Source organism: Dipodomys spectabilis, unplaced genomic scaffold (genome assembly GCF_019054845.1).
Source record: "Dipodomys spectabilis isolate Male_0828 unplaced genomic scaffold, ASM1905484v1 ptg000018l, whole genome shotgun sequence".
Lineage (NCBI taxonomy): Eukaryota > Metazoa > Chordata > Mammalia > Rodentia > Heteromyidae > Dipodomys > Dipodomys spectabilis.
In genome coordinates this window covers 5,912,506-5,936,985 of record NW_024870695.1, presented here as the reverse complement: position 1 = coordinate 5,936,985, position 24,480 = coordinate 5,912,506, and the positions used below count along the sequence as shown (strand labels likewise).

Below are 24,480 nucleotides of genomic sequence, written 5' to 3'. Positions count from 1 at the left end.
GGGTTGTACTTCTGTCCCTCACTGGAATCAGTGTGGCTGCACACTGGCTCACCAAGAGAGACTTAGCTTCACCCTCAGTATGGCCTGCTCCAAGCACTGTATGGCAGTCACATAGCTGGTGTCAAGAAAATAGATTGCTTTCTGTTCCTCAAAGGGCCTTCAGGTACCTTATTGAGGTCCTCAGTCCAATTCTAAGAAGGACAACCCAAAAGCCAGAAAGCCAGCACAGGTGAAAGCTGGCTCTAAGTCTGAGAGGCAAAGCTTCTTCTCAGTGGACAAAATGAGCTGATGACCATGGTGCAACCCTACAGGCCAGGTCTGGAAGATGCGGCCTCCTGGAAAATGCTCCCTAGCAATTGCTCTTGACTAGGATGTTCTAGACTCTGATATACTAAAAGACCCTAAGAGACTTCCCTAAACAGAAATCATGCAGAGACTTTGAAGGCATCTATCCAGGTGTGTGCAGTGGTGTATGAGGATGGATGAAACACGTAGCACACTGCAGCTAGAGTGCTGAAGGGAGGAGCCCTGCTCCAGATCTACTGGGTTCTGAGGGCTTCTTCAATTGATGCATACATATTAAACATGGCAGTCACGGGGGAGGGGTAGAGGGAGAGTCCAAGTAAAGAGTATCTAGTAAACATAGAGACCAGACAAACTGTCCCCGGTTCCTCTCAGTGTCCAGGTTCACCCAAAGGAAGAAGGTCTGCCTCTGGAGGTGAGCTGGGTATGGACGAGGCCCTTACACACCTGAGTCTCAACATCTGATGGCTCTATTCTGGGTTTCCATCTCTTAGGCCCCTTATGAACATACTCCTAAGCCTTATTTGGGAAGACAGAGCCATGTAAGCCATGGTCTGCACTAAAAATTTACAGAACAAATTCAGATCCACTGTTTCATATGAAAACAATTGGTGAGTTCTATGGGTTTGGACTATACAAATGCTAAAAGAAAACAAGAGAGCTGCGGGCGTGGCTCAGTGGTAGGCCAGGACCCCTCTAAGAGTAGGAATGTGTCGACATCAGCAAGGCAGTGTTCCCAAAAACCAGCCAGCACCACTAAGGCAGGATGCATCAGCCCACCTTTTGTAAAATCCAGATGTTTCCACATTATACAGTAGACTCTAGTTCATTTATCCAGAAAAATGATTTTAAAAAACCCAGACAACCCTCCCCCCAAAACCTATGTCAGAGTCTCATTTCCTCAACTTAATGCACTAGGATTTTAAAATTAAAAATTTTTTTTTTTTGGTGGTAGTTGTGGGGCTTGAACTCAGGACCTAGGCACGGTCCCTGAAATCTTTCAGTCAAGGCTTTGAGCCACAATACCACTTCTGGTTTTCTAGGGGTTAATTAGATATAAGACTCTCCTGGACTTTCCTACTAGTGCTGGCTCTGAACCACAGTCCTCAGATTTCAGACTTCTGAGTAGCTAGGATTACAGGCTTGAGCCACTGGTGCCTGAGGAAAGCTGCTTTTCTTGAACACAGAAGTTGAGTTTCTGAGAAGGAAATCAGAGATTTGAAGGCTGCCCCAAAGGAAGCTCAAACACAAACACTTGCTGGTGATGAGGTGAGGAAGAGGGCAAGCTTTCAGAGTTATTTTTAGGAGGGCTGCTGGACATTCTCCATGGCTGGGCTGGCAGGGCTGGCTGCCTTCAGGAGACAGAGCACCTCAGGAAAGACTCCGTATAGTGTCAGGAGACCCCATCAAGACTCTTGCCAACTCTAAGTAGCCCACCTTTGATGAGAACCATGTCCCCCAAGTCCCCTGAGTTTGAGCATGAGGGCCTAGGTCAGAGCTCTATTATCCAGGTAGCGCCCCCTCTGAAGGCTCCCATCCCCCTCTTCCTGACCCTCAAGTGTGGAGACAATTTGGGGTCACTGACCTTGAGTCACGTGTCCTGCAGCTTGGTCTTCCAGGTTTGGGGTGTCACCAATGCCCGCTTCTTCAGCTGCTCCGGCAGAGGCAAAGGGAGAGAACATAAGCACACAGTTACTGCTTGCTGGGACCCAGGCTTTCTGTGTCTCCTGTATCTTTTCTGAGACCTGCAGGGAAAGTGGCTCCTAAGAGGACCGTTGCTGCAGCTCTGCCCCTAAGTCAATGCTAGGGACGGGGATGACATGAGTTCCTGAAACAAAAGCCACAGCACCACACCCCTTCAAGGTGATGAAGATCTGGGAGAAAGAACTTTTCAGCTGGGTACTGGTGGCTCACGCCTGTGATCCTAGCTACTTGGGAAGCTGAGATCTGAGGATTGCAGTTCAAAACCAGCCTGGGCAAGGAACTCTGTGAGACTCTCATCTCCAATTAAACACCAAAAATAAAAATGAAAATAAAAAAGCTAGAAGTGGAGCTACAAGCAAAAAAACTTAGGGACAGCACCCAGGCCTGGAATTCAAGCCCCAGGACTGTCACAAACAAACAAATAAGAGAAAAGAAAGAGAGAGAAAGGAAGAAAAAGAAAGAAAGGAAGGAAGGAAGAAAGGAAGGAAGGAAGGAAGGGAGGGAAAGGAAAGGAAGATAGAAAGAAAGAAAAGACCTTTTCCACAAAGACACCTGGATGGAGGAGATGGTGGGTGGAACCATTTTTAGGAGCCACAGGAGGGAGGTTCCAGGGAAGCATGATGCAGAGGGGTCAGGTAGACAGGTGCATACCCAGGCACTGCCACTTGATACTTCTGAACCAATTTCCTTCTCTGAAGCTCCAAGGAGATGATGTGGGTTTGACTGTAGGAAGATGGCAGGGATAATAAGAGAATCTGGCTGGGCACTGGTGGCTCACACCAGTAATCCTAGCTGAGATCTAAGGATTATGGTTCAAAGCCAGCTGGGGCAGGAAAGTCCACAAGACTGTTATTTCCAGTGAACTACCAAAAAGCCAGGAGTAGAGCTGTGGCTGAAGTGGTAGAGTGCTAGCCTTGAGCATAAAGCACTAGGTCTGGCACAAAGAAAGAGCGAGTGAGCAAGAGAGAGAGAGAGAGAGAGAGAGAGGAAAGAGAGAGAGGAGAGAGGAGAGAGAGAGAGAGAGAGAGAGAGAGAGAGAGAGAGAGAGAGAGACTCTCTGCAAGGATGTTTAGCCCTGAGCCTGTTATAGGTAGTTCCTCCAAAGATGGTAAGTATTGTCCCTTTGTGTCCCTTTAATAGAACATCCAGAACAGGTGAGCAGCTTATAGGGGATCTTGGGCTCCTGTTTAGGGAGCCACCAGTCACCCCAAACAAAAAGACTGAAAAAAGCTCTGACTACACCAATAGGCCACAAATCAATAAGTGCTCATACCTAGGAGACAGCAGAAGTTAGGGTAAAGCTGTAGCACGGCAGATGCAATCATCCTGGGCAGAGTTTATAATGCATTGACCTAGAATTACCAGCTGCCTGAGGTGGGAAGAGGTGCCCACTGCCTCGGAGAAGGCCGTCACATTGCTAGCTGGCCCAGCAGCCTGCCTCCCAGACTAGTGGTGCTTTCTCTGCACCTAGAACCAACATGTCAGCTTGGCCTTCTAGGGACAGCAATGAGAGATCTGGAGTTGCTGACTAGCTACTAGTGGCCTTATTAATAGCCAATCCACTGGCTATCATGGGGCAGCTATGGTGGGGCTGGAAAGGGCAATGGGCTCAGGACCTCCCCTCCTTAAGGTCATCATCACACACCTCCTGGGTCCCCAAAGCTGTCCCTGTGCTGCCCATTAGGTCTAATGGCGACAGTTCATTGTCAGGTGACATGGTATTAGCTAAGCATTGGGCCAATTTCCCAGGAGGCAGAGTCTGCCAAGTGTGGGTTTTGGACAAGATTGTGGAAGTGGAAGACAGGCTCAGAGAGACAGCAAGTCCAGCTACATGGCCACGGAATCCTCAAGACAGAGGGATTTCATCACTGTCTTGACATTAGGAGAGTCAACAAGATAGGGCTATGACATTCTGGCCCTGGTGTGAGGCCGAGCTGCGGGCTCGCCAAGATCTCTGACCCTAGCAGATGAGAAAAACCCAAGGTGGAGATGGCACATAGTGCTGGTGTCCTGTCACAAATGACTTCTCGCATCCCTGGGGAATATTTTCAAGGGGGCAGGGGCTCCGCCGTGGGGCAGCCAAGCGTCAGCCCCCACTGGACATCCATGGCCACCTTCATAGGAACATCAAAATGCAGCGAAGCAAGATGCTAAATCCATGCACAGTCAACAGCTGAAAAACGGATGCCCCAGCTTCCAAGACCTCTATACCATACCAAGATATGAAGGGCTGCAAGCTGTAGGTGGCTCCACCATTTTCGTGTGGCACTGGGAATTGAATCCAGGGCCTTCCTTGCTAACGCAGGGCAAGTGCTCTTCCACTGAATGATATCCCTAGCTCTTGTACTATTTGTTTCAACAGGGTCTGGCTATGTTCAAGTCCCTGCCGCAGTTTCCTGAGAGCTGAGATTAAAGGTGTATACCACCATGCCCAGTGGCTCCATGGTTTTTAAGCCATCGCCACCTGGAGACGAGATCCTTGACCTGTGCTCCCTCTGGCTGGGGACCTTTAGGACTGCTGTGAGGGCTCTACCTGGGAGAACTAGAGGTTGGAAGAGGGGATAGGCCAGCAGTGGTGGCTGAGCAAAGGTGCAATGCTGACCCCTTCAGCAGGCTGCACACCTACAGACCTGAAGTGGGCACAGATCAGACAGACCATGTGGGGACAAGAGATTGTGTCTAGTAGGTACCAGCAGGAGCAAGCTACAACCGGCAGAGGTGTGTCTGCCACTAGATCCAGGAAAGGAAGGAGGGAGGACATGTGGCTAGAATCCAGTGGATGGAGATCTTCAGAGGAGCATGGCAGGAGGCAGAGAGGGAAATCGGGAAGAAGCTACCTCTGAACACGTATAGGGAGTGGGGGCGCAACTCACACCAGTGCTACCTGGCTATCTCTCTTACCCACCTACCCCACACCAGCTGGACCGAGTAAGGTGACCCCAGAATGGGGCCAGAGCTCCAGTGTCCTATGGACTGACCACCATTCATCCCGATTGGCACTTGCAGACGGTTTGGCACTATGGAGACTAAAGTGTTTCTGTTTTCCCAGAAGGAAGGAAGAAGTCAAGAGTTGGCTCAAGTTTTCATCAGGATAGGGGAGAAATTTCATAACTGACAAAACTGTAAAGTGATAATTACAGAAAAAGACAACAAAACAAAACAAAACCCCAAGTCACAGCCCAGTGCTGGTGGCTCACTCCTCTAATCCTAGCTACTCAGGAGACTGGGATCTGAGGCTTGCTGTTCAAAGCCAGCCCAGGCAGGAAAGTCTGTGAGACTCTTATCTCTAATAAACTACTCAGAAAAAGCTGGAAGTGGAGCTGTGGCTCAAGTGGTAGAGTGCTAGCTTTGAGGACAGAAAAGTTTAGAGACAGAGACTAAGCCTTGAGTTCAAGCCCTAGAACTGGCAAGCAAAACAAAACAAATCACCAAGTCACACTGTGAGTTGTTCTGTGACCTTGAATCTCCTTCATGCTCAAGGCTGAGGCTCTACTAGTCTTGAGAAAGTCTCCTCCACTATCTCTGATGACTTTGCTAACAGCAGAGGGCCATCACCTAGCAAAGTAGAAACATTGAAAGAGAAGGGGTGATGCTCTCTCTCGCTGCAATGGATGCTCTGAACCCCAACTTGGAGTAAAAAAACCACCAAGATTCAGGAAGGCCAGAGAGCCCCGACTGGGGTTCTTTTCCTTGCCTCCATTGCTGGAGCTTCCTGTGCAGAGATCTTTAGCAGTGCTTGCTGAGCAGCTGTGGCTTGGTGAGCCAATGTCTGGAGTCTTCTGTGCACCCAAGGAAGAAGATTCAAAGGTGTGTGGGGCGGGCGGGGGGTGGGGGTGGGTGGCAGGTACCTGGGGCTCCTGGCTGTGCTGGCTTTTTCCTAGGGCCTTTGTGACTGGGCTCATCAGTGTCTGGTCAGACAGATTCCCCATCCCTGCGGTCACTGTGGTGTGGGACAGTTTTATAATGACAGTGTTGAAAGCCAACAATGTTCTCCAAATGGATGCCAGGCCACATTTCTGAATTCTTCTGGGACCACCAGCTGAGACCCTGTGTGCTTGGGTGCTCCTGGGGGTAAGCTTGTCCCTTAAGGGTCCCCTGCCACCCATCAGCATCCGAGCAGGAGCAAGAACTGCCCTAGGGTGTGAAAGTGGCATAGGTCTGTCTTGCCTACCTTAAAACACCTGGCATAGAACTCTCTGGATTTGATAACATGAGTAAGGAGGAGTGGGATCCAGGAGGAATCCAGAAGGGCCCAGATGCTCTCTGGGAGCCTGGTGGAGAGCAGCTCCCCACCTCCTCCCACCATGGCCCACATTCCCGCCTCACTCAGACATGGCTGCATTTGTGCAGCAGGACAGTTGCAGCAGCAGGTAGGGCTTTCACAGCCGGCGAGAGCCCTAGAATTGCCCTCACCTGTGGTTCCTTCTGGGATCTCCGTGTGGCCCTGGGCAGCAGCCTGCTCGCCAGGGATTCTCTCCTCCACTAAGGGTGCGGTCACGTCTGAAAACCACCAATAATGACCTCAGGTGTGTATGGGGGGTGTACATGCCCAGCCGCTGTCCTTTGCTGCTTAATCAAAGTGATGCAGGGAAGGGAGCAGCTACATGCAAGGAAGCACCAGCACTAAGCAGGCCCAAGACTTCCGGCCCCCCCCCCCGTCGTGGGGGACCATTGATGAATTCAGCTTTATGGCAAAGGCATGAGGTAGCCCTCTAGTAGCTGTGGTCAGTGTCCCATGGAAGCAAACACCATAGACCATTGGTCCTCGGGAGCGGCCTAGTTCCGTCCAGGTGCTCTGGGCATGAGAGGTGGTCAGCTCTGAAGGGTTCTTGGGAGCCAGTCAGCTTTGTTTCATGAAGGCCACTTAAATTATGGTCATCTCCAGTGTAGATATAGCAGCTAGATAAAACCCCGCCTCCACCAAGCTCTCTGCAAGAGCCAAGGTGCCTGGGGCTACACAGGTACAGTCTAGACTGCACTAAGCCATGGGAGAAAGCTTCTTCTGGAATGATAATGACAGTGTGGAAAGCCAGGCTGGGGAGGCAAGTGCAAGAATTCAGGACTTCCTCAGGTGACATGCAACTTGTAAAACAGATGAGCAGGAAATGTCTTGCATGACCAGCTATCAGGGAAGCAAAGAGAATTTGACCTGGACACCGTCACCAGACTGAGGAGCTCAGGACTAAGGGCTAACTGGCTGCACCTTCCACACATGTGCCTTTACGCTAAGTAGCTGGCCGGGACTTGACAGCAACTTTCTGGACTAATTCAAAGGTGGATGCTTAAGAAGCTGCCAGGGCTAAGTTCTCCTCCAGTGATATAACAATGCAAGGTGCAGGGTGTGGGGAAGTGAGGGGAATGAAGCTTGGATCTCTTTGAGGAGGATGAAGTGATAGAGGGCAGATGCCACTGACTGGCTCAAAAATGATTCTCCATGTCCCTCTCTCTTGATTTATTTTACTAAACAGGCTGAAAAGCAAAATGCTCAAAATTCCAGCCATGTACCAAGGGTGGCCAAGAGACCCAGGTCTGGCCAAAAGATACAAGTGGGAATCTGCCAGGAAGAGCTTACAGGAAAACGCCTGTTTTCCTAAGAGAACACAGTGGGTATCAGTTCTCTTTTGGCTATTTTACTTTTCTTCCTTCCTTCCTTTTTTTCTTTCTTCCTTTCTTTCATTTCTTTTTTGTGTCAGTACCAGGGCTTGAACTCAAGGCCTCACATTCTTGCTGAGCATTTTTGCTCAAGGCTGGCACTATACCACTTGAGCGATAGTTGCACTTCTGGCTTTTTGTTGTTTAAATGGAGAAAAAGGTCTCTCAGAGGCTGGGCAATGGTGACTCATGCCTATAATTCTACTACTAAGGAGGCTGGGATCTGGGGATTGTGGTTTTGAAGCTAGCCCAGGCAGGAAAGTCCGCAAGACTATAAATCACCAGGAAACTGGAAGTGGTGCTGTGTCAAGTGGTAGAGTGCTAGCCTTGAGCAAAAGAGCACAGGAACAGTGCCCATACCCTGAGTTCAAGCCCCATGACAGACATTAAATTTTTTTTTAAGGGCTGGGAAGGTGGCTCAGTGGTAGAACGTTTGTCTTGCGTGCATGAGGCCCTCGGTTTGAATCCTCAGCACCACATAAGCAGAAAAAGCTGGAAGTGGTGCTGTGGCTCAAGTGGTAGAGCACTAGCCTTGAGCTGAAGAGCTGAGGGACAGCGCTCAGGCGGAGAGTTCAGGCCCCACAACTGGCAAAAAAAAAAAAAAATTAAAAAATTAAAAAATTCTCTCAGATATGTCTGCCTAGGCAAGTTTTGAACCAGGATTCTCAAAACTCAACCTCCTGAGTAGCTAAGATTACAGGCATGAGCCATCAGTGCCCGGATTATACTTTGCACTTGTTCTTGCTCAGACATGATGCTTAGGGTTGCAGCAGCCATCTTGCAATCAAGAGGCAATGACCCATCCATTAAGGATAGCAGGAGATGAAGACAGAGTGCATTAACGATGTCAGGGAACTGCTGCCCAAGTCTAGACATCTTATTAAGTGAGATGAACAAACCTCTTCACACATTTGCCATCATGAGTTGGGTTTTCTGTTGCCTGGACTCAAATATAGTAGTTTCCATTAACACAGATGGGAAAACAAGAGAAGGTGGTGAAAAACCAGGAGTAAGAAGTGTTTCAGGAAACAGGTAAGGGATTTTATAAAAATTTGGACACCAGATATCTGGAGGGGACAAGCTAGAAGAGCTTGAACACACCCCACAGCCCAAGTCCAGAGGCCCAAGCCCTGTCCAGGGACCAAGAAAGGAAGGACATGAAACCAAGATCAATCCCAAGGCGTAGCTGAGGAGATGCTCTGCCCCACCCGTACTTCAGCCAAATGGAGACCCAGGGTCCTGAGAGAAAAGCAAAGCGGAGGTCCTGAGGGGGCTGAGGAAGGATGGAGGTTCTGGGGAGCTGTGGCACACAGTTCAGTCTCTCAAAGCATGGTGGCATCAGAAGCACACGCGAGACCACCGGTGAGCAAGGCAGAGAAGCAGCAGCATCCTGCAAAGCACTGCACGGCACAGCTCTCAGCCAGTGGGAGAGGGAGCAGGGAGTGTGGCCAGCCAGCAGGGAGGCCACCGGCCTAGTGCCCAGCCAGGATGGGAGGCTCAGAGCATGGCTAAGCGCAGGCCGGCCACAGGGAGGGTGCGGTCGGTGGGAGGGAGGCCCCACCTTCAGCCGTCGGAGTGCTCTTAGCATCAGAGGTCTCAGAGCCCGGTTCCTCAGATCCGTCATCGGCAGGAGTCTGCAGGGGAGACTCTGGAACATACACAATGAGCCCTCAGAATGGCTGCCTCTTCCCAGCCCCACTGTGCCCTTGGGAGGGACTTGGGAGCAGTGTCTTTTGAGCTGCAGCCCCCTCACAGTGGACCCCATTGCCTCATGATGAAACCGTAAAGGGATCCAGCCCTCCATCTCCCCCATGTAACTGTGTCCCCCAGAGTCCCAGGACACAGGTGTTTTGTGTGTGTTCCTTAGGGGGATGGATGGATGGATGAAATGAAACATGAAAAGCTCCCATCAGATTTTGGAGTCCTTTTCCAAGACCTCTTAGTCACCTATGTTTCCTTGTCTTCTCCTGAGCCTGGTCCTGCATACCCAGAAAGAACTCTCCTGTCTTCTGATGGGTCAAGGCTCCTCAGCTCTTGGCTAGGTGAATCCTCTTACCTGTATGATAGCCGTTCACTACTCTTCATGCATGTATGGGCTGCAGAATGTTCTTTGCTGCATAGTTATCCTACTCAAGGCATAGACTGAAATCTAAAGCCAGGGAGTTAGATCACAGCCTCTGGAATCAGGCTGAGGGAGCCCAAAACCTGGTCCCGCCACCTACCAGTTGTGTGGCTCTGGCCAAGGGAGTTAACTTTTTTTCTTCCTCAGTTTCCTCCCCTATAAAATGGGGCTCACAGTTCTGTTCACAAGGCTTTCGTGATTATGAAACTACTTAAAGCATATTTAAAGTACTACATGCCAGGCCTGGCATGTGAGAAGCCATCAAGATGTGGTGATTACTGTCAGTCCTTACCACGCTACCTTGACTGAAGGGCTCAGGGAGAGGGAGCACTGTGCACTAACAGGAACGTGAGTTGTTTTTTTAATGCTGTTGCTAATGTTTATGTAGATAGCTCATAGGAATTCCTGGGGCTCCTAGCATGCCATCAGATGAACATATGGGCTCTGATCATAGGAAGGAAAGTCCTGCACCATTTGTAGTCACAGCCACATGAGATTTGTACCCCATCAGACACATTACAGATACCTCTTCCGTGACACAGGCTGCTGAGGGATTCCCCCCTCTCCCCCTCACCAAGCCCTTCCATCTAGTTCTTCCTCCTTGGAAATCATCCGATATGACTTGAGCTGTGTCTAGTCAAGAGGCCACAACACTCAGCCTCCCGGGGAAGTTTTGGGAGATGATATTTGGGTGCTCCCTTTGAACCATCTTATTTCCTTCCCTTCTTTGCTTCTTTCTTTTTTTCCTTTCCTCCCTATCCCTCCCTCCATCCTTCCCTCCCTTTCTCCCTCCCTCCCTTCCTTCCTTCCTTCCTGTCCAGGGTCTTACCTATGTAATCTAGGTTGGGCTTGAATTTCTCCTGCCTTAGGTCCCAGGCCCCTTCTGATCTATGATATCCCTAAGATACCTTGAAGGTGGAAACTGCTTGATAAAGATAGTTTTGCTTTTTCCATATGAAAAAAGAAAACATTCTCAGCCTGCTGACTGGACACAAGCAGGCAAAGGACCAGATCAGGCCTGCCAGTCATTTTTCTAAGGAATGGCCTCCTGCCCTCAGTGGATGAGACAGAATGAAGGGAGGAGGGTGCAAAGGCCACAGGACCGCTGTGTTTAAGCCAAGGTTTGATATAGGGATGTGTGGGTCAGGTGAACTGGAGGATGAGGTCCCTGGGGAGCCGTGGAAGGTTATAACGGCTGGCCAGGGCCATCATCATGACCCTATGAATGGTGGTGCCACTCATAGCTGGAGAGCGGAGTATGGATGGGCACTTGTTAGGTTGCAGGTGTTTCTGGTGCATTCAAGAGATAGATATTGCCCTTTAAAAAGCAAGAGGGAGATTCTAAGGTTGGAGCAATCTCAGAGTCAGAATGGGGGACCAGGGTGGTGGTGACTCTATGCACAGGCAGAACACAGTAACAAAGACAAATGGAGTTCAAGTCCACAACACAATCATGCACCCCGCGGCCTTGGTCAAAATGCAGCCTCTAAGACATGGACCTCAGGCACCCATTGTGCCAAAGGACTGCCCAGTGCTACACAAGCTTTGGGACTATCCAGCTCCTTGGTCCTGGAGCATGTGAAAACTCACAATATGCTTCAAGAAGATTTGGACATCTGGTGATGCCTCACCAGGAAGACAACCTTTGGGTCTTGGTACTAACCAGCTTGGACTGCAGGGGACAGGGCACAAGCTGTGATGGAGCTCCTTTCCCACCCTGCTCACCATCTGCATTGTTCTTGGAGGGGAGGAAGGAGGGAGATGCCCCTTCTGAGTGTCTGGAAGGCAAATCAAGCTATTACCCCCTTTTAATCCTGAGGGTGCATGGTTTTACAAGCTAACGAGATTTTTTTTTAAACCACTTTGCAGCTCTCTGCCTGTATTCAGTCCTACTCCAGTTTTGAGCATCTGCTTAGACACTCTTTGTTCTGCTATTTCACACATCTGCCATTTCTTGTCATTATTCAAAACAGTCTTTTGTCACTTATCTAAACTGTTGTTAGTACAGTGATACCTTCTGCCAAGTGAAACCTGTCACTTCTCACATAAAAATAGATCATTCTACACTGCTCAGTACCAGGAATCAACTTGATGGAAAGTATGGAAATCTCTTAGGCATCACTGGTTTTTGTGGAAAGTACAATCTTTGGGTAAGCAAATTATCATCACAGGCTTTCATTTCAGAGACATTTCCAAAAGGTTTAGCAACCTCAGTGTTGCTGTTTTGTTGTTATTGTTGTTGTTGGTGGTGGTGGTGATGGTGGTGGTGGTGGTGGTGTGTGGTGCTAGCATAGAATGTCTCATATTTCATGTGAAAGATAGTTTTAAGCTGGATGCTGGTGGCTCATGCCTGTAATCTTAGCTACTCAGGAGGCTGAGATCTGAGGATCATAGCTCAAAGCCAGCCTGGTTAGGAAAGCCCATAAGACTCTCATCTCCAATGAACCACTAAAAAACTAGAAGTGGAAATGTGGTTCAAAGTGGTAGGGCACCAATCTTGAATAAAAAGAGTTCTATGATGGACCAAAAACAAAAAATTGGGTAGTTTGAGCAAATAAGCTTTAGGTGACCCTGAATCAGAGAAACCTGGTAAGCTTGTTCTACTTACAAATTGAATACAATATCTCTTTTAGACAAATAATATGAGTAAAAACCACTCCCCCATTCTCACTTTAATTTAAATGAACTTGTAATTTTAGGACAGTTAGATATACAGAAAAATTGTGAAAATTGTAGGGTTTTCCTCTTACTCAGTACACTCAGTTATTAACATCTGACATTATTATGGTACAGACTTTTTTTGGCAACATAGTATACCTTTTTATTTTTTTTGGCTGTACTGAAGTTTGTTGTTGTTGGTTTTTTGTCAGTTGTGGGGCCTGATCTCTGGGTCTGGGCGCTGTTCGTCAGCTCTTCAGTTCAAGGCTAGCGTTCTACCACTTGAGCCACAGCGTCACTTCCAGCTTTTTCTGCTTATGTGGTGCTGAGGAATCAAACCCAGGGCCTCATGCATGTGAGGCAAACATTCTACCACTGAGCTACCTTCCCAGCCCCTGTACTGAAGTTTTTTGAGCTTGCTGGCATGCCTTCAACCCTATAATATACATTTTTAATAGTTAAACCATGCTTTTTTGTGTGGTTACATGTGGATACATGTGGTTACACGTGCATACACACTAGTTCAGGATATGAATCTTTCACTGTGAGTTCTGTATATTATGATTCTAACTTGGGTGTTAACCAAGAGATTTTTTCAGAATTGAATTTGTTTGTTTATTTGTTTGTGGAGCTTAAATTCAGGGCCTGGGAGATGTCCCTGAACTCTTTAGCTCAAGGCTAGCACTCTAACACTTTGATCTATAGTGCCACTTCTGGTGTTCTGGTGGATAATTGGAAATAAGAGTCTCACAGGCTTTCCTGCCTGGGCTGGCTTTGAAGTGATCCTCCTGAGTAGCTAGGATTACAGGCATGAGCCACCAGTGCTCATGGCTAGAACTGAACTTATTATACATTTCTCATAGCACTTGGTGGTGACTGGTTCCACGTTGGGAAGTTTGACTGTAGTGTGTTCCCCAACCCTCACCTGTGAGCTAGCCTCCACCCCAACTGTGTCACTGTGACCAGCCTTTCTAATTCTCCAGCATCAGCAGGGCACTGGTGGCTCATGCCTGTAATCCCAGCTACTCAGGAGGCTGAGATCTGAGGATCACGGTTCAAAGCCAACCCAGCTAGGAAAGTCTGTGAGACTCATCTCCAATTAACTACCAGAAAACTGGAAGTGGCACTGTGGTTCCAGTGATAAGGTGCTTGCCTTGAGCTGAAGAGCTAAGGGACAGTGCCCAGGCTCAGAGTTCAAGCCCCATGACCTACAAAAACAAAACAAAACAAAACAACAACAACAACAAAAAAAAACAAACCAAAAAATCCCACAAAAAACCAGAACAACAAAAAAACTAATTGCCTAGTACCTCCCTCCCCAACTCCTTACACAGGCAGAAGCCAGCCTGTGAGATAGCGCCCCCTGCTGCCCACCTCATCCCAGCCCTCCTCCAAGTACTCTCCTTGGATGGACACTGCAGTGGAGTCTGTTCTCAGCCCAGACTCCAGGGCTTCACTAACTACCCCACACCCTGACTGCAAAGCACTTCATTATTTTTAGCATTACAAGAGAAATGGACCCTGTTCTACTTGGGCTGCGATCTTCCTAGTTATGTTTCCCTGTGTTTCTGTGGACCATTGCATCCAGCCATTGTGCTTTTCCCAGGCTGGGGATAACAGATGCACACTGCCTTGCCCAATCTTGATTAAGATGGGATCTTGTGAGCCTCTTGTGCCCAGGATGGTTTCCACTATAATGTCTGCCTCCTGAGTGTCTAGGATTACAGGTTTGAGCCGCCGTGTCCAGCTAAGAAACTCCAGTTCCTATTGCTTCTCTAGAGTTTCATAACAGGAGGGGTAATCACTTTTTTTGAGGGTAGACAATAAAAACAAAGAAATACAATAATAAAAGCAAACCACAACAGCAAAAAGAAAAATGTAAATCCTTGCCATTTTATCTCCCTGACAATGGTTCTGGGGAGGGGGTAGGGTGTTCTTCTCACCAGGGCCCTAAGTGGGGCTGTACCTGGGAGTGTGGATTGGGAAGGGAATGCTGGGGGGGTTGTGGAACACCATATAGCACAGCTCTGGCAGGGAATGAGGGGCTGGCTGTAAGAGCTACAGCCAGGACTCTGGGTGTCCGTGGATGGTAAACACGTGGTTACATGGTGAGGCAGAGTGGGGTCAAGGGAGAGGTCATGCACCATGGCCAGGAGATTGTATTCTAGCTTTTGCATATGCAGGTATGATTTATTAATGGGGATACAGTTAAAAAAAACGAGTTTAACTACCAGACACTGGTGGCTCACACCTAATAATGCTAGCTACTCAGGAGGCTGAGATCTGAGGATCTTGGTTCAAAGTCAGCCAGCGCAGGAAAAGCTGTGAGACTCTTATCTCCAATTAACCACTAGAAAACCGGAAGTGGAGCTGTGGCTCAAGTGGTAGAATGTTCGCCTTGAGCTGAAGAGCTGAGGGACAGCACCCAGGCCTAGAGTTCAAGCCCCATGATTGATTAAAAAAAAAAAAAAAATCCAGATCTCACCTATCTTGCTAGACAGGGGCCAGACAGATCTGATTTAAAGGGCTACAATGTTATGAATAAAGCTACACATTTCACATGCTTATCGGAGTACTATTTTATAGGCTGGCAGGTGTAGCTCCTGAATCAAAGAGCCCGTGTATTACTGAGAGTGACAAGCCATGGAAGTCTCTGTCACACTCCATCCATTCAAGCAGTCTTCTACTCTGGAAAGGTGGATTTTCAGATAACCAGCTGCTCCCTCCCCACCCCCCCCCCCCCCCCCGACCCCAGTTCTGAGTTATCTTGGCCCATTCAAATAAACGTGGTGCCCTTTTGCTCACAACAAGGTATTGAAGACTCTTTTAAAAACCAGGATGTGAACCCTTTCTGCCAGTCCCTGTAAGGCAAGTGGTTGCTGGGTCACCCACTAACCTTTCAGACCATGTTCCGTGTCTCCATCTTGGTCATGCAGCAGGGTGTAGCCCCCAGCATGATCTTCTGCTGTGTCAAACTCCTGGCGGGGCTCAGCCATCCTGGTTCAAGGCTCACCTGGGGAAAAAAGATGGGCAGGTGAGGGATGTGGGATGCTCAGCCCAGGGGCTTCTGGGAGCATTAGGACAGAACAGGGTTGGCAGGGAAAGAAGTGTCCCCTCCCTCATGTCTCAGCAAGCAGAGGTCAGTCTCCCACTCGTGTCTGACAAGCAGATATCCAGTCTCATCTTCTTCCCCCCTGGCCACAGTAGGTGACATTGCTGTGTACTTCTAATCTACTACCACAGCACATTCAAAACAGCTAGGAGAGGCAGGTTCAGCAGGCCTGGCTTATTATCCCTAGCTCTTTCTCCTTGATTAAAAAAATAAATGCCACTGACTGGTCATTTGTTGTTGTTGTTGTTGTTTTTAATGGAGAGGATAGGATCAGACAGGACAAAGGAGGTTATCTCAGGGCATTTCTGGGCAGGAAAACCAGGCTCAAAGTTGCAGAGTGATTATTCTATCAATGGCAACTGAAAACAAAACCAAGTCTTTTTGTTTTTCTGTTTAATTAAAGACAGGGTGTCTTGCTACATTGCTCAGGCTCAAGTAATCCTACTGCCTCAGTCTCCCAAGTGGCCGGGACTACTGGAGTGTGCATGGCCTGTATATGTATGTACATTTTGTTTTATGTGCCCATCCTGGGGCTTGAACTCGGGGTCTAGGTACTGTCCCTTAGCTTTTTTTTTGCTCAAGGCTAGCACTCTACCACTTGAGCCACAGCTCTACTTCTGGTCTTTTGGCAGTTAATTGGAGATAATAATCTCATGGAATTTCCTGCCTTAGCTGGCTTTGAACTGTGGTCTTCAAATCTCAGCTTCCTGAGAGGTTAGGATTACAGGTGCAAGCCACTGGCTCCTGGCAGAGAGAGAGAGAGAAAGAGAGAGAGAGAGAGAGAGAGAGAGAGAGAGAGAGAGAGAGAGAGAGAGAGAGAGAGAGAGAGAGTGTGTGTTTGCAGTGCCTTAGATTGATGCCAAGGCCTTGTGCAGGTTGATTACTTCCCCTGCTCTACCATCCCCAGCTCAATCCCAGCTCTTGACTCTTTATGTTTTGTGTGTGTGCTGTCTTGGTCCTTAAACTCAGGGCCTGGTGCTGACTCTAAGCTTCTTTTGCTCAAGGCTAGTGCTCTACTACTTGAGTCATAGCACCACTTCCAATTTTTTTTTCTGAGTAGTTTATTAGAGGTAAGAGTCTCATGGACTTTCCTGCCTGGGCTGGATTCGAACTGAGATCCTCAGATCTCAGCCTCCTGAGTAGGTTAAGATTACAGGCATGAGCCACTAGCGCCTGGCTTTATTGGTTTTTTAGAGGTCTCACCAATAGCCCAGGCTGGCCTGGAGCTTGAGATCTTTAAACTCAGTTTTAAGCTGGGGTTAGTTGCATACCACCTCATGTAGCCGCTGCCTCTTTCTTGCTGTGGCCTCTGGATTCCCACAAGGGAGAAGATTATTATGCTAAGGCTCTAATACTGGGACAGGCACAGCAGCTTTGGCCTCTACTCAAGGTCTTGGAAAGTGAAGGGAATGTCTCCCCCAGGCTTCTGCCAGTTACTCTGGAGGCTGAGATCTGAGGATTATGGTTCAAAGCCAGTCTAGGTAAGAAAGTATGAGACTCTCATTTCTAACCACCAAAAAGCCAGAATTTGAGCTGTAGCTCTAGCAGTAGAGCTTTAGCCTTGAACACAAAAGCTCAGGGATAGCTCCCAGGCCCCGAGTACAAGCCCCATGACCAGCATACACACACACTCACAGTTCACAAGTCTTTATTATCATGGATTTTTCAACTCAGAGGAATTCTATGTTAGCTTCGAGTCACAGGCCAGCAAATTATTTCCAGCACGGAGAATTTATCAGAGGGTATTGAGGCAGACTTCGTGGCTGCAGTCTCTGCAGAGGTGGTGGGAAAGCAGGTCTGATGGCAAATGAACAAACATGACCGCGTTCTGACAACACTTCATTTATGGGCAGTGCAATTTGAGTTTCATCAGTTATGGAATATCATTCCTCTTTTGTGTTGGCTTTTCTCAGCCATTCAAAAATACAGACACACTTTTAGCTCAAGACAAGGTTTGGCCCGTGAGCCTCTGTAAGGCTTCTCTAGTAGTTTCTGACAGTAAAGACAAAAACCCTGTAAATAAGTAAGTCTCAGCCAAAATATCTCATCAAACATGGTAGCACATGCCTGTAATTCCAACATTTGAAAGGCTGACCCAGGAGGATCCTGAGTTTGAAGCCAGTTTAGACTATGTAGTGGGACCCCATCTCAAAGCAAACAAACCAACGCCTGATTACCTGACTGCCTTGCAGCCCTCCGCTGTGTTCCTTTCTTGGGTGGTACTGGGGCTGGAACTCAGGCGCTCTACCATGAAGCTGTGCATGCAGCCCCCACTCCCTGTATTCTCAGTGTGGAGAGGTTTCCATAGACTCTTACTCAGGAGCTGGAGAAGCCAGGGTCATTCCTGGTCTTGAGCCTGGTGCCTCCATCCCGGAGTTTGGAATATGGAGCCAGGCTGCCACCTTCAGCCCTCAGAGCAGACAACAGGGCAATGGGCCCCTCAGTTCTGTTTCCTAAGGAGCTCCCCTCGCCTCTGCCCTGCCCCTCAGAGCTGCAGTCCGCTTTACCCACCGCAAGCTGTGTGAATCACAGGGGCTGATGCAGAAATTAAACCAGCCTGGCAGTACGAAAAACAAACTGTTCCACTCAAAGGTGAATATTTTCCTTTAGGAGATAAAAAGTAGAATGAGTAGGAAGAACTGTCAGAGTCAGGAAGCTCACTCTACTACCATTTCTCATCCTGTAGACCCCAGCATTTTCTCTACATTCTTCATGAGAGGACTAGGGGGGCTTCCCAGCCATGACTACAGGCCATGCTAAGAAAGACCAGCAAGGCTGGGGCACTGCACTTAGTGCTAGAGCATTCGCTTCGCATGGGCAAAGCCCTGAGTTTGGTCCTCAACATAGAAAAAGGAAATGGAAGGGAAGAGAAGGGAATGGAAAGGAGAAGATAAAAGAGGAGAGTGAAGGGGAATGGGAGGAGAGAAGCCTGTGTTCTGGCACATTCTTTAGGGTGGAACTGGCATAGAAAGAAGAGGTTCCGGGAGAGCAAGAGGTGACACACACTGATGGCGTGCGAGCAAGAAGCCCCATGGGGGACCTGCCTGGGCTGATGCTGCAGGAGCCCCAGGGTCTGAAATGATCACAGGGCACCCGTCAGAGGCCTGCTTGATCCCTGTGGGTACCCCACAGGGCACAGGACAGAGCCAGCCAGCAAATAGCACAACAGTGCATCTCAGCCAGAGACTCCCACAAAACATGTAAATAAACAGGCCCTGAGGGGGCTCCTTGTATAGACCAGGCCTGTCATCTCCTCTGCATCTCTGTAATCTCAGCAGACAGAGGAAAACAAACACCACGCTGATTTCCTGTTCTCAGTCACTCTGTCTCTCTGTCCTCAGTCTCTGACTCCCTACTTCCTGTTTGCCCTGCCAGAGGTTTGGAGACAGTGGGGTACAAGGTAAGGAAGACATTGTAAGGGAGGAAAAACAAAAGCTACAATGAGTCATTTTTAGGGACTCCTGGAAAAAGGACTGCCTTCTGAGAACTGGTAGGCCCCAGATTCTGTCCCTGACATCCTGTAGATAAATTAGGTCCCTGGGAGGAAGACAGGCTTGCTGAGCCTGCTCTCCTACAGGAACCCTAAGCTGATCAGTGGCATTTGGTTCATGCACAACACTGGCAACCATAGCTTTTGTCTCCTCTAAAGCATTCTTTGTTTATACCCCTCCAGCCCCCCATTAGAACCACTGTAATACAGAGTAATCCTGCCTTCTGCTCCCTGGTAACCCCTGGCTCCTTCCAGTCTGTGGATTCAAGTCTTCTGGGTACTTGGCATGTATGGAATGGAGGCCTGGGCCTGATATCTCTCACTGAGAGATCAAGTTCAAGGTTTGTCCAGTGTTTCAATCCAAAGCAGTAAAAATTCCAGTGAAAAGATGAACCACAAACTGGCAGCCAACAAATGATATGGGACTATTTTAATTTGTGGGTTTTTTTGGAGTGGTGTTGGGGTTGGAGTTTCAATTCAGGGCTTTACTGAGTTTGCTAGGCTGGTCTGATACTGAACCACACCTCCAGCCCTTTTATCACTGGTCGATTTTAGGATAGGATTTCACTCCCCTCCTGGGCATAAGCATGGGCTTCGATCTGCCTACTGTTGGTTTCTTCTGGGATAACAGATGTGTGCCATCTCCAGCTTCCTTCCATGGAGACAGAGTCTTGAGGACAATTTTGCTCAGGCTGGCCTAGACCTGTTCTAAATCTCCCCATTCTCGGTCTCCTGAGAGCTAGGATTACAGGCATGAGCCACCAGTGTTTAGCACATGGGACTTTTTGTTGTGACACCTCTCCCCCCAAGAATGCTGAAAGAGGGGTGTAGAGAGATGTGGTGAGAGAGAGAGGGGCTGGAGGAAGGAGGAGACCGGCAGGGTCCAGACATTCAGCTTCTTCCTTGTGTTGCCAAGACTGGGGTCCCAAAGGCTGGAGTCTCCAGCCCTCCAGGAGTCAGGTCTGTGGTGTGAGACCTGCATAGGAGCTCACTTGCTAGCATAGGCTGTCCTCTAAGGTGGCTGGATATGCACAAGGAGCCCTGGGTGCAGGGTTCACCTCAGAGGACACCTCTGGAGCTTTGCTGGGACCTTGCTTGCTCTCTGGAACGTGCCTCCATTGCCCACCTTCCCAGGCCACAGTCAGGGGTCAGGGGACTCTGATCCTCTACCACCCCTGCCCTGTTACCTTCGGGACGATTTCCCCCCCAGGACCTACCTAGGCCTATCCCCATCTCCAACTTCCGCTCTTCTTCCTGTGGCGTTTAGGTTTACAGAAGCCAATTAGCTCTTCCCTGGGGAGGGCTCCCCCGAGGATTCCTAAGGAAGTCTGCCTTTAGTGGGTCCCAGGAGATCTGGCGGGGTGTGGGGGTGGGGTAGGGTCTTCTCTGAGAGAGACGGAGGCCCAGCACCCCCTCTGCTTGCCTCCACCTTCCTCCCCTCCCTCACTGACTCGGGAGGGACAGCAGCTGAGACTCAGGTTCTCCTGAGCTCTTGTCCCAGCTAGGGGCTTCACAGGATCTCGGGTAACACAACTTACCCCTTGAGAAAGAAGGCTGACACTCCCTCCTGGGTCACCCACACCCTTTCCACTTGAGGAAACTGAAGCTCAGAGACATTCACGAACCCATGTGGAGCCACACAGCCAGCCAGGGCGGTCAGGGTTTGAACTCTGACTTTTTGATGCTACAAACCCTGCTGTCAGCTGCTGGGTCATCGCCCAATCCTGGCTGGAGTTAGTGGGGGGCTCAGGGGCAGCTCAGTCGGGCCGTCCCCGGCCCGGCCTCGGACCCCAGCGGGAGCCCCGCGCGGGCTGGAGCGCGGGCCAGGCGGGCGTTTCGGGGCGCGCTCAGCCCTCGCTAGGGGGCGCCAAACACCGGGCCGGAGCTCGCGGGGAGACCCGGGATCCGCCCCGGGATCCGCCCCGGGATCCGCCCCGGGGTCCGCCCCGGGGTCCGCCCCGGGATCCGCCCCGGGATCCGCCCCGGGATCCGCCCCGGGATCCGCCGCGCGGTGACTCAGCGGATAGCCCGGATCCAGGATCCTCTGCACCTGCCCCGGGGTTAGTTGCACCCCAGTCTGCGCTCGGACCGCGGGAACCACGGCTTCCGCGCTCGGCCTGTGTGGGGCCTGGGCGGGAGCGCGGGGCCGGGGCGCCGTCCCTGAGCTATTCTGGCACTCCACCGCGCGAACCACAGCTCCACTTCTGTCTGTTTTGGTAGTTAATTGGAGATAATAGCTTGCCCTGGGCTGGCTTCGAACTGTGGTCGTCAGATGTCAGCCTCCAGAAGAGCTAGGATTACAGGCGTGAGCCACCAGCGCCGGCACTAAAGCGATTTCTTTTCTTTTTAAACCTAGTTTACTTTTAAGCATATATAGGTATATTCAAAATTAGTTTATTTTTAAAAACACATTTGTTATTATTTTAAAGTCGATGCACAGAGAAGTTACAGTTTCCTAAGTAATGAGTACATTTCTTTTTGGACAATGCCACTAAAGCCTTTTGTTTTTGTTTTAGCCAGTCTTGAGGCTTGAACTTGGGGCTGGGCGCCACCCTTGAGACTCTGTGTTCAAGGCTAGCTTTCTACCACTTGAACTACAGCACCATCTCCACTTTTTTCTGGGTATTTTATCGGTGATAAGAGTCTCATAGACTTTCCTGCCTGGGTTGGCTTTGAACTACAATCCTCAAATCCCAGCCTCCTGAGTAGCTAGGATTACAGGCATGAGGCACGGGTGCTTGGCTGTCTTGATACTCTTTACCTCCCACGAACCACCAGAAAACAGGAAGTAGGAGCTGGCTCAAAGTTGTAGAGCACTAGCCTTGAGCAAACAGGCTCAGGGACAGCGCCCAAGCCCTGAGCTCAAGCCCCACGACTGACAAAAAGAAAAGAATCCTAGATTTGAAAGCAGAGCTCTGCCTGAGTGCACATGGAGCTGGGCACACAGACAGGAAAGACTTATTCTGATGAGAAGAAAGTGAAATAACGCTGGGCGTTGATCCAAAGGGAACAATGGAGGGCTGTGTGGATGGTGAGGGAGGGCGGGCTGCTTGGGGAGGAGCAGCGCCGCTGTGTGCACATGGATATGTCGGCTGGGGTCAGCTGGCTGATGTCCACCATCAAGAAAGTTGGCACATGGGGCTGGAGAAGACAATCCTGCCTTGGTGTTTCTTTTCACCTTTGAAACAGGGTCTGGCTGTACAGCCCAGGGGGGCATAGAACTCATGATCCTCTTACCTCCGCATCCCGAATGCTGAGATGATAGGTGTGTACCAGTGCGGCTGGCTACTTTTGGTTCTAAGTTAAGGTTTCCATTTTTTGTTTTTACAAACAATAAGGCCTATCGTGCTTGTAAAAGCTCTCCCGCTTGGATGGCCATTTCCACAGGGGAACGAGTTGTTCTACCAGTCCCCTCTTAAAGAATATCTTCCTTGGGACTGGGAATGTGGCTTAGTGGTAGAGTGCTTGCCTAGCACGCATGAAGCCTTGGTTGGGTTCGATTCCTCAGTACCACATACACAGAAAAAGCTGAAAGTGGCGCTGTGGTTCAAGTGGTAGAGCACTAGTCTTGAGCACAGAAAGGTCCAGAGACAGTGCCCAGGCCCTGAGTTCAATCCCCAGGAATGGCAAAAAAAGAAAGAAAGAAGGAAAGAAAGAGAGAAAGAGGAGGGAGGGAGGGAGGGAGGGAGGGAGGGAAATAAAAAAGAATGTCTTCCTCTTCCCCCATGGCACTGGATCTGTGTGAGGACATAGGCTCAGCCTGCACCTGCCATCCCCATCCTGAGAAGCATTAGAGCAGAGCTACCACATGAGACTCCTGGTGGCAGTGGTGAGGGGTCCTGAGCCTGTCTGGTTCTGGGGCCACCAATGTCCCTGGCCACCACTTTCAGTCTATGTGCAACAAGTCCCCTGAACTCAGAGCCCTCAGTGGACAAGAACAGTTTCTCATGGTGTCAAAGCCAAGAAAATCTGAACAAACACTGATTTTGTTGGACAGAGAACAGGGCAAGAGAGAGAGACGGTGTTGCATTCTAAGAGCGATTTACAGTGATTATTTGAGAGTCAAACAACCTGAAAGAAGAAAGCACACCAACCCCCTGCTGCCTGCTCAGCACCTCCTGGCACCCCTTTCTTCGGCACATGTCAGCTTCCCTACAACCCTCAGCCACACCACTTCCCCTACAGCCTACTTTAGTCACTTCACCATATGCTGGTATTAATAGGCTTTGTCCTGATTTCTGCTTGGTTTCCAGCAGGTATAATTTCTAGTGTCCCTGGTGTGTCGTGTGTGTGTGTGTGTGTGTGTGTGTGTGTGTGTGTGTGTGTGTGTGTGTGTGTGTGTGTGTGTGATCTCTGCCTTTGGTTCTAACTGACAGCAAATGTCTCTAACAGCATTTCTTGATCGTCCAGCTTCTGCCTTCCGAATGTGGGGATGTCAGTTCTCCTTTGCTGCAGACATTTTGTAGGTGGGGTGTGGACATGGCCAGCCTTGCTTTCATGGTGGAGGCTACGGCACTCTCATCTTCCACTTTCCTCTGGGTGTGACCGGCCTGAAGCCCGTTTGGTTTCGGGGTGGGGGGGCATGGGGGGGAGCTGACAGGCTGGCCAGATCTCAGCATCTAGAGGCCTCACTTTGAATCTCCCTCTGTGGTACACTGGGTAGCCCCAGCACCTAGGATTCACCAAAACCAGCTTGCAAGCTGAACAGACTGCTGAGCTTCCTAAGCTGGTGGATTCCAAGGCCACAGGGCCTCCAAATCTGTCCAAGGGAGCCTTCCTTCCAGCTCACATGTCCACATGGACACCCGGTGTGGTCGAAAGTCAGTTGGGACACTCGTTGGCCAGGTAGTGTTGGACTGGACTGTCACTTGGCCTCTGTGGGTATCAGGCCAGTGCCACACCTGCCTCACAGGGGGCTGTGAGGGTCACTGCAAAAGCATAAATGAAAAACAGCTTGTTGGTGACGCTGACGTTCTAATCTGAGACAGAGTAAGGAGATGGGGGAAAGGCGGTTTCACCTGGAACAGTGAGGCAGTTAGGGCTCCTAGGAGAGTTTTCCTGTCTCTGACCAGATGGAGGGGGTGACCGCGAGCAAGGATGACCAGTGGGGTATTGCTGCAAGGTCCTAGTAGAGAGGCATGATGGCAAACTCCAGAGGCAGAAGAGGGCTTATACCTCATTCCTTTCATCAAGGTTCCCAGATGGGTGATGGCAAGCACAGAGCTGAAGCAGGCCACTTCATGGGACAGAGGGCCTGGAACTTTCTACATCTTGCTGGAAGCTTGCCCAAGACCAGTGGGGAAGGTAGGAGTTTGAAAGGCCCAAGGGAACAGCTTGAAATTGATGGTTTCTGCCTGGACATTTCAGTAGCTGGGGACAACACGAGAGACAGGAAGGAAGAGAGTTCAGCAGGGAAGGTGGTAGTTTATCTGATTGCTT

The 24,480-nt window shown here is 49.7% G+C and overlaps 1 protein-coding gene across 8 annotated transcripts in view; it reads right to left on the bottom strand.

Annotated features, from left to right (window-relative positions):
- The window catches only part of Mapt (microtubule associated protein tau), a 98,263-nt gene that overhangs the window by 32,511 nt on the left and 41,272 nt on the right, over positions 1 to 24,480 (bottom strand). For 4 of the 8 annotated variants that reach the window (XM_042674109.1, XM_042674102.1, XM_042674103.1 and 1 more), the window contains exons 2-5: positions 15,336 to 15,452; positions 9,221 to 9,307; positions 6,421 to 6,507; positions 1,889 to 1,954 (exon numbers count right to left, since the gene is read on the bottom strand). In XM_042674109.1, coding sequence (XP_042530043.1) covers positions 1,889 to 1,954; positions 6,421 to 6,507; positions 9,221 to 9,307; positions 15,336 to 15,435 — 340 coding nt within the window. In that variant the 5' untranslated portion in view covers positions 15,436 to 15,452. The remainder of the gene's footprint in view (positions 1 to 1,888; positions 1,955 to 6,420; positions 6,508 to 9,220; positions 9,308 to 15,335; positions 15,453 to 24,480) is intronic. The other 4 variants (XM_042674104.1, XM_042674107.1, XM_042674106.1 and 1 more) reach the window with 2 other exon arrangements.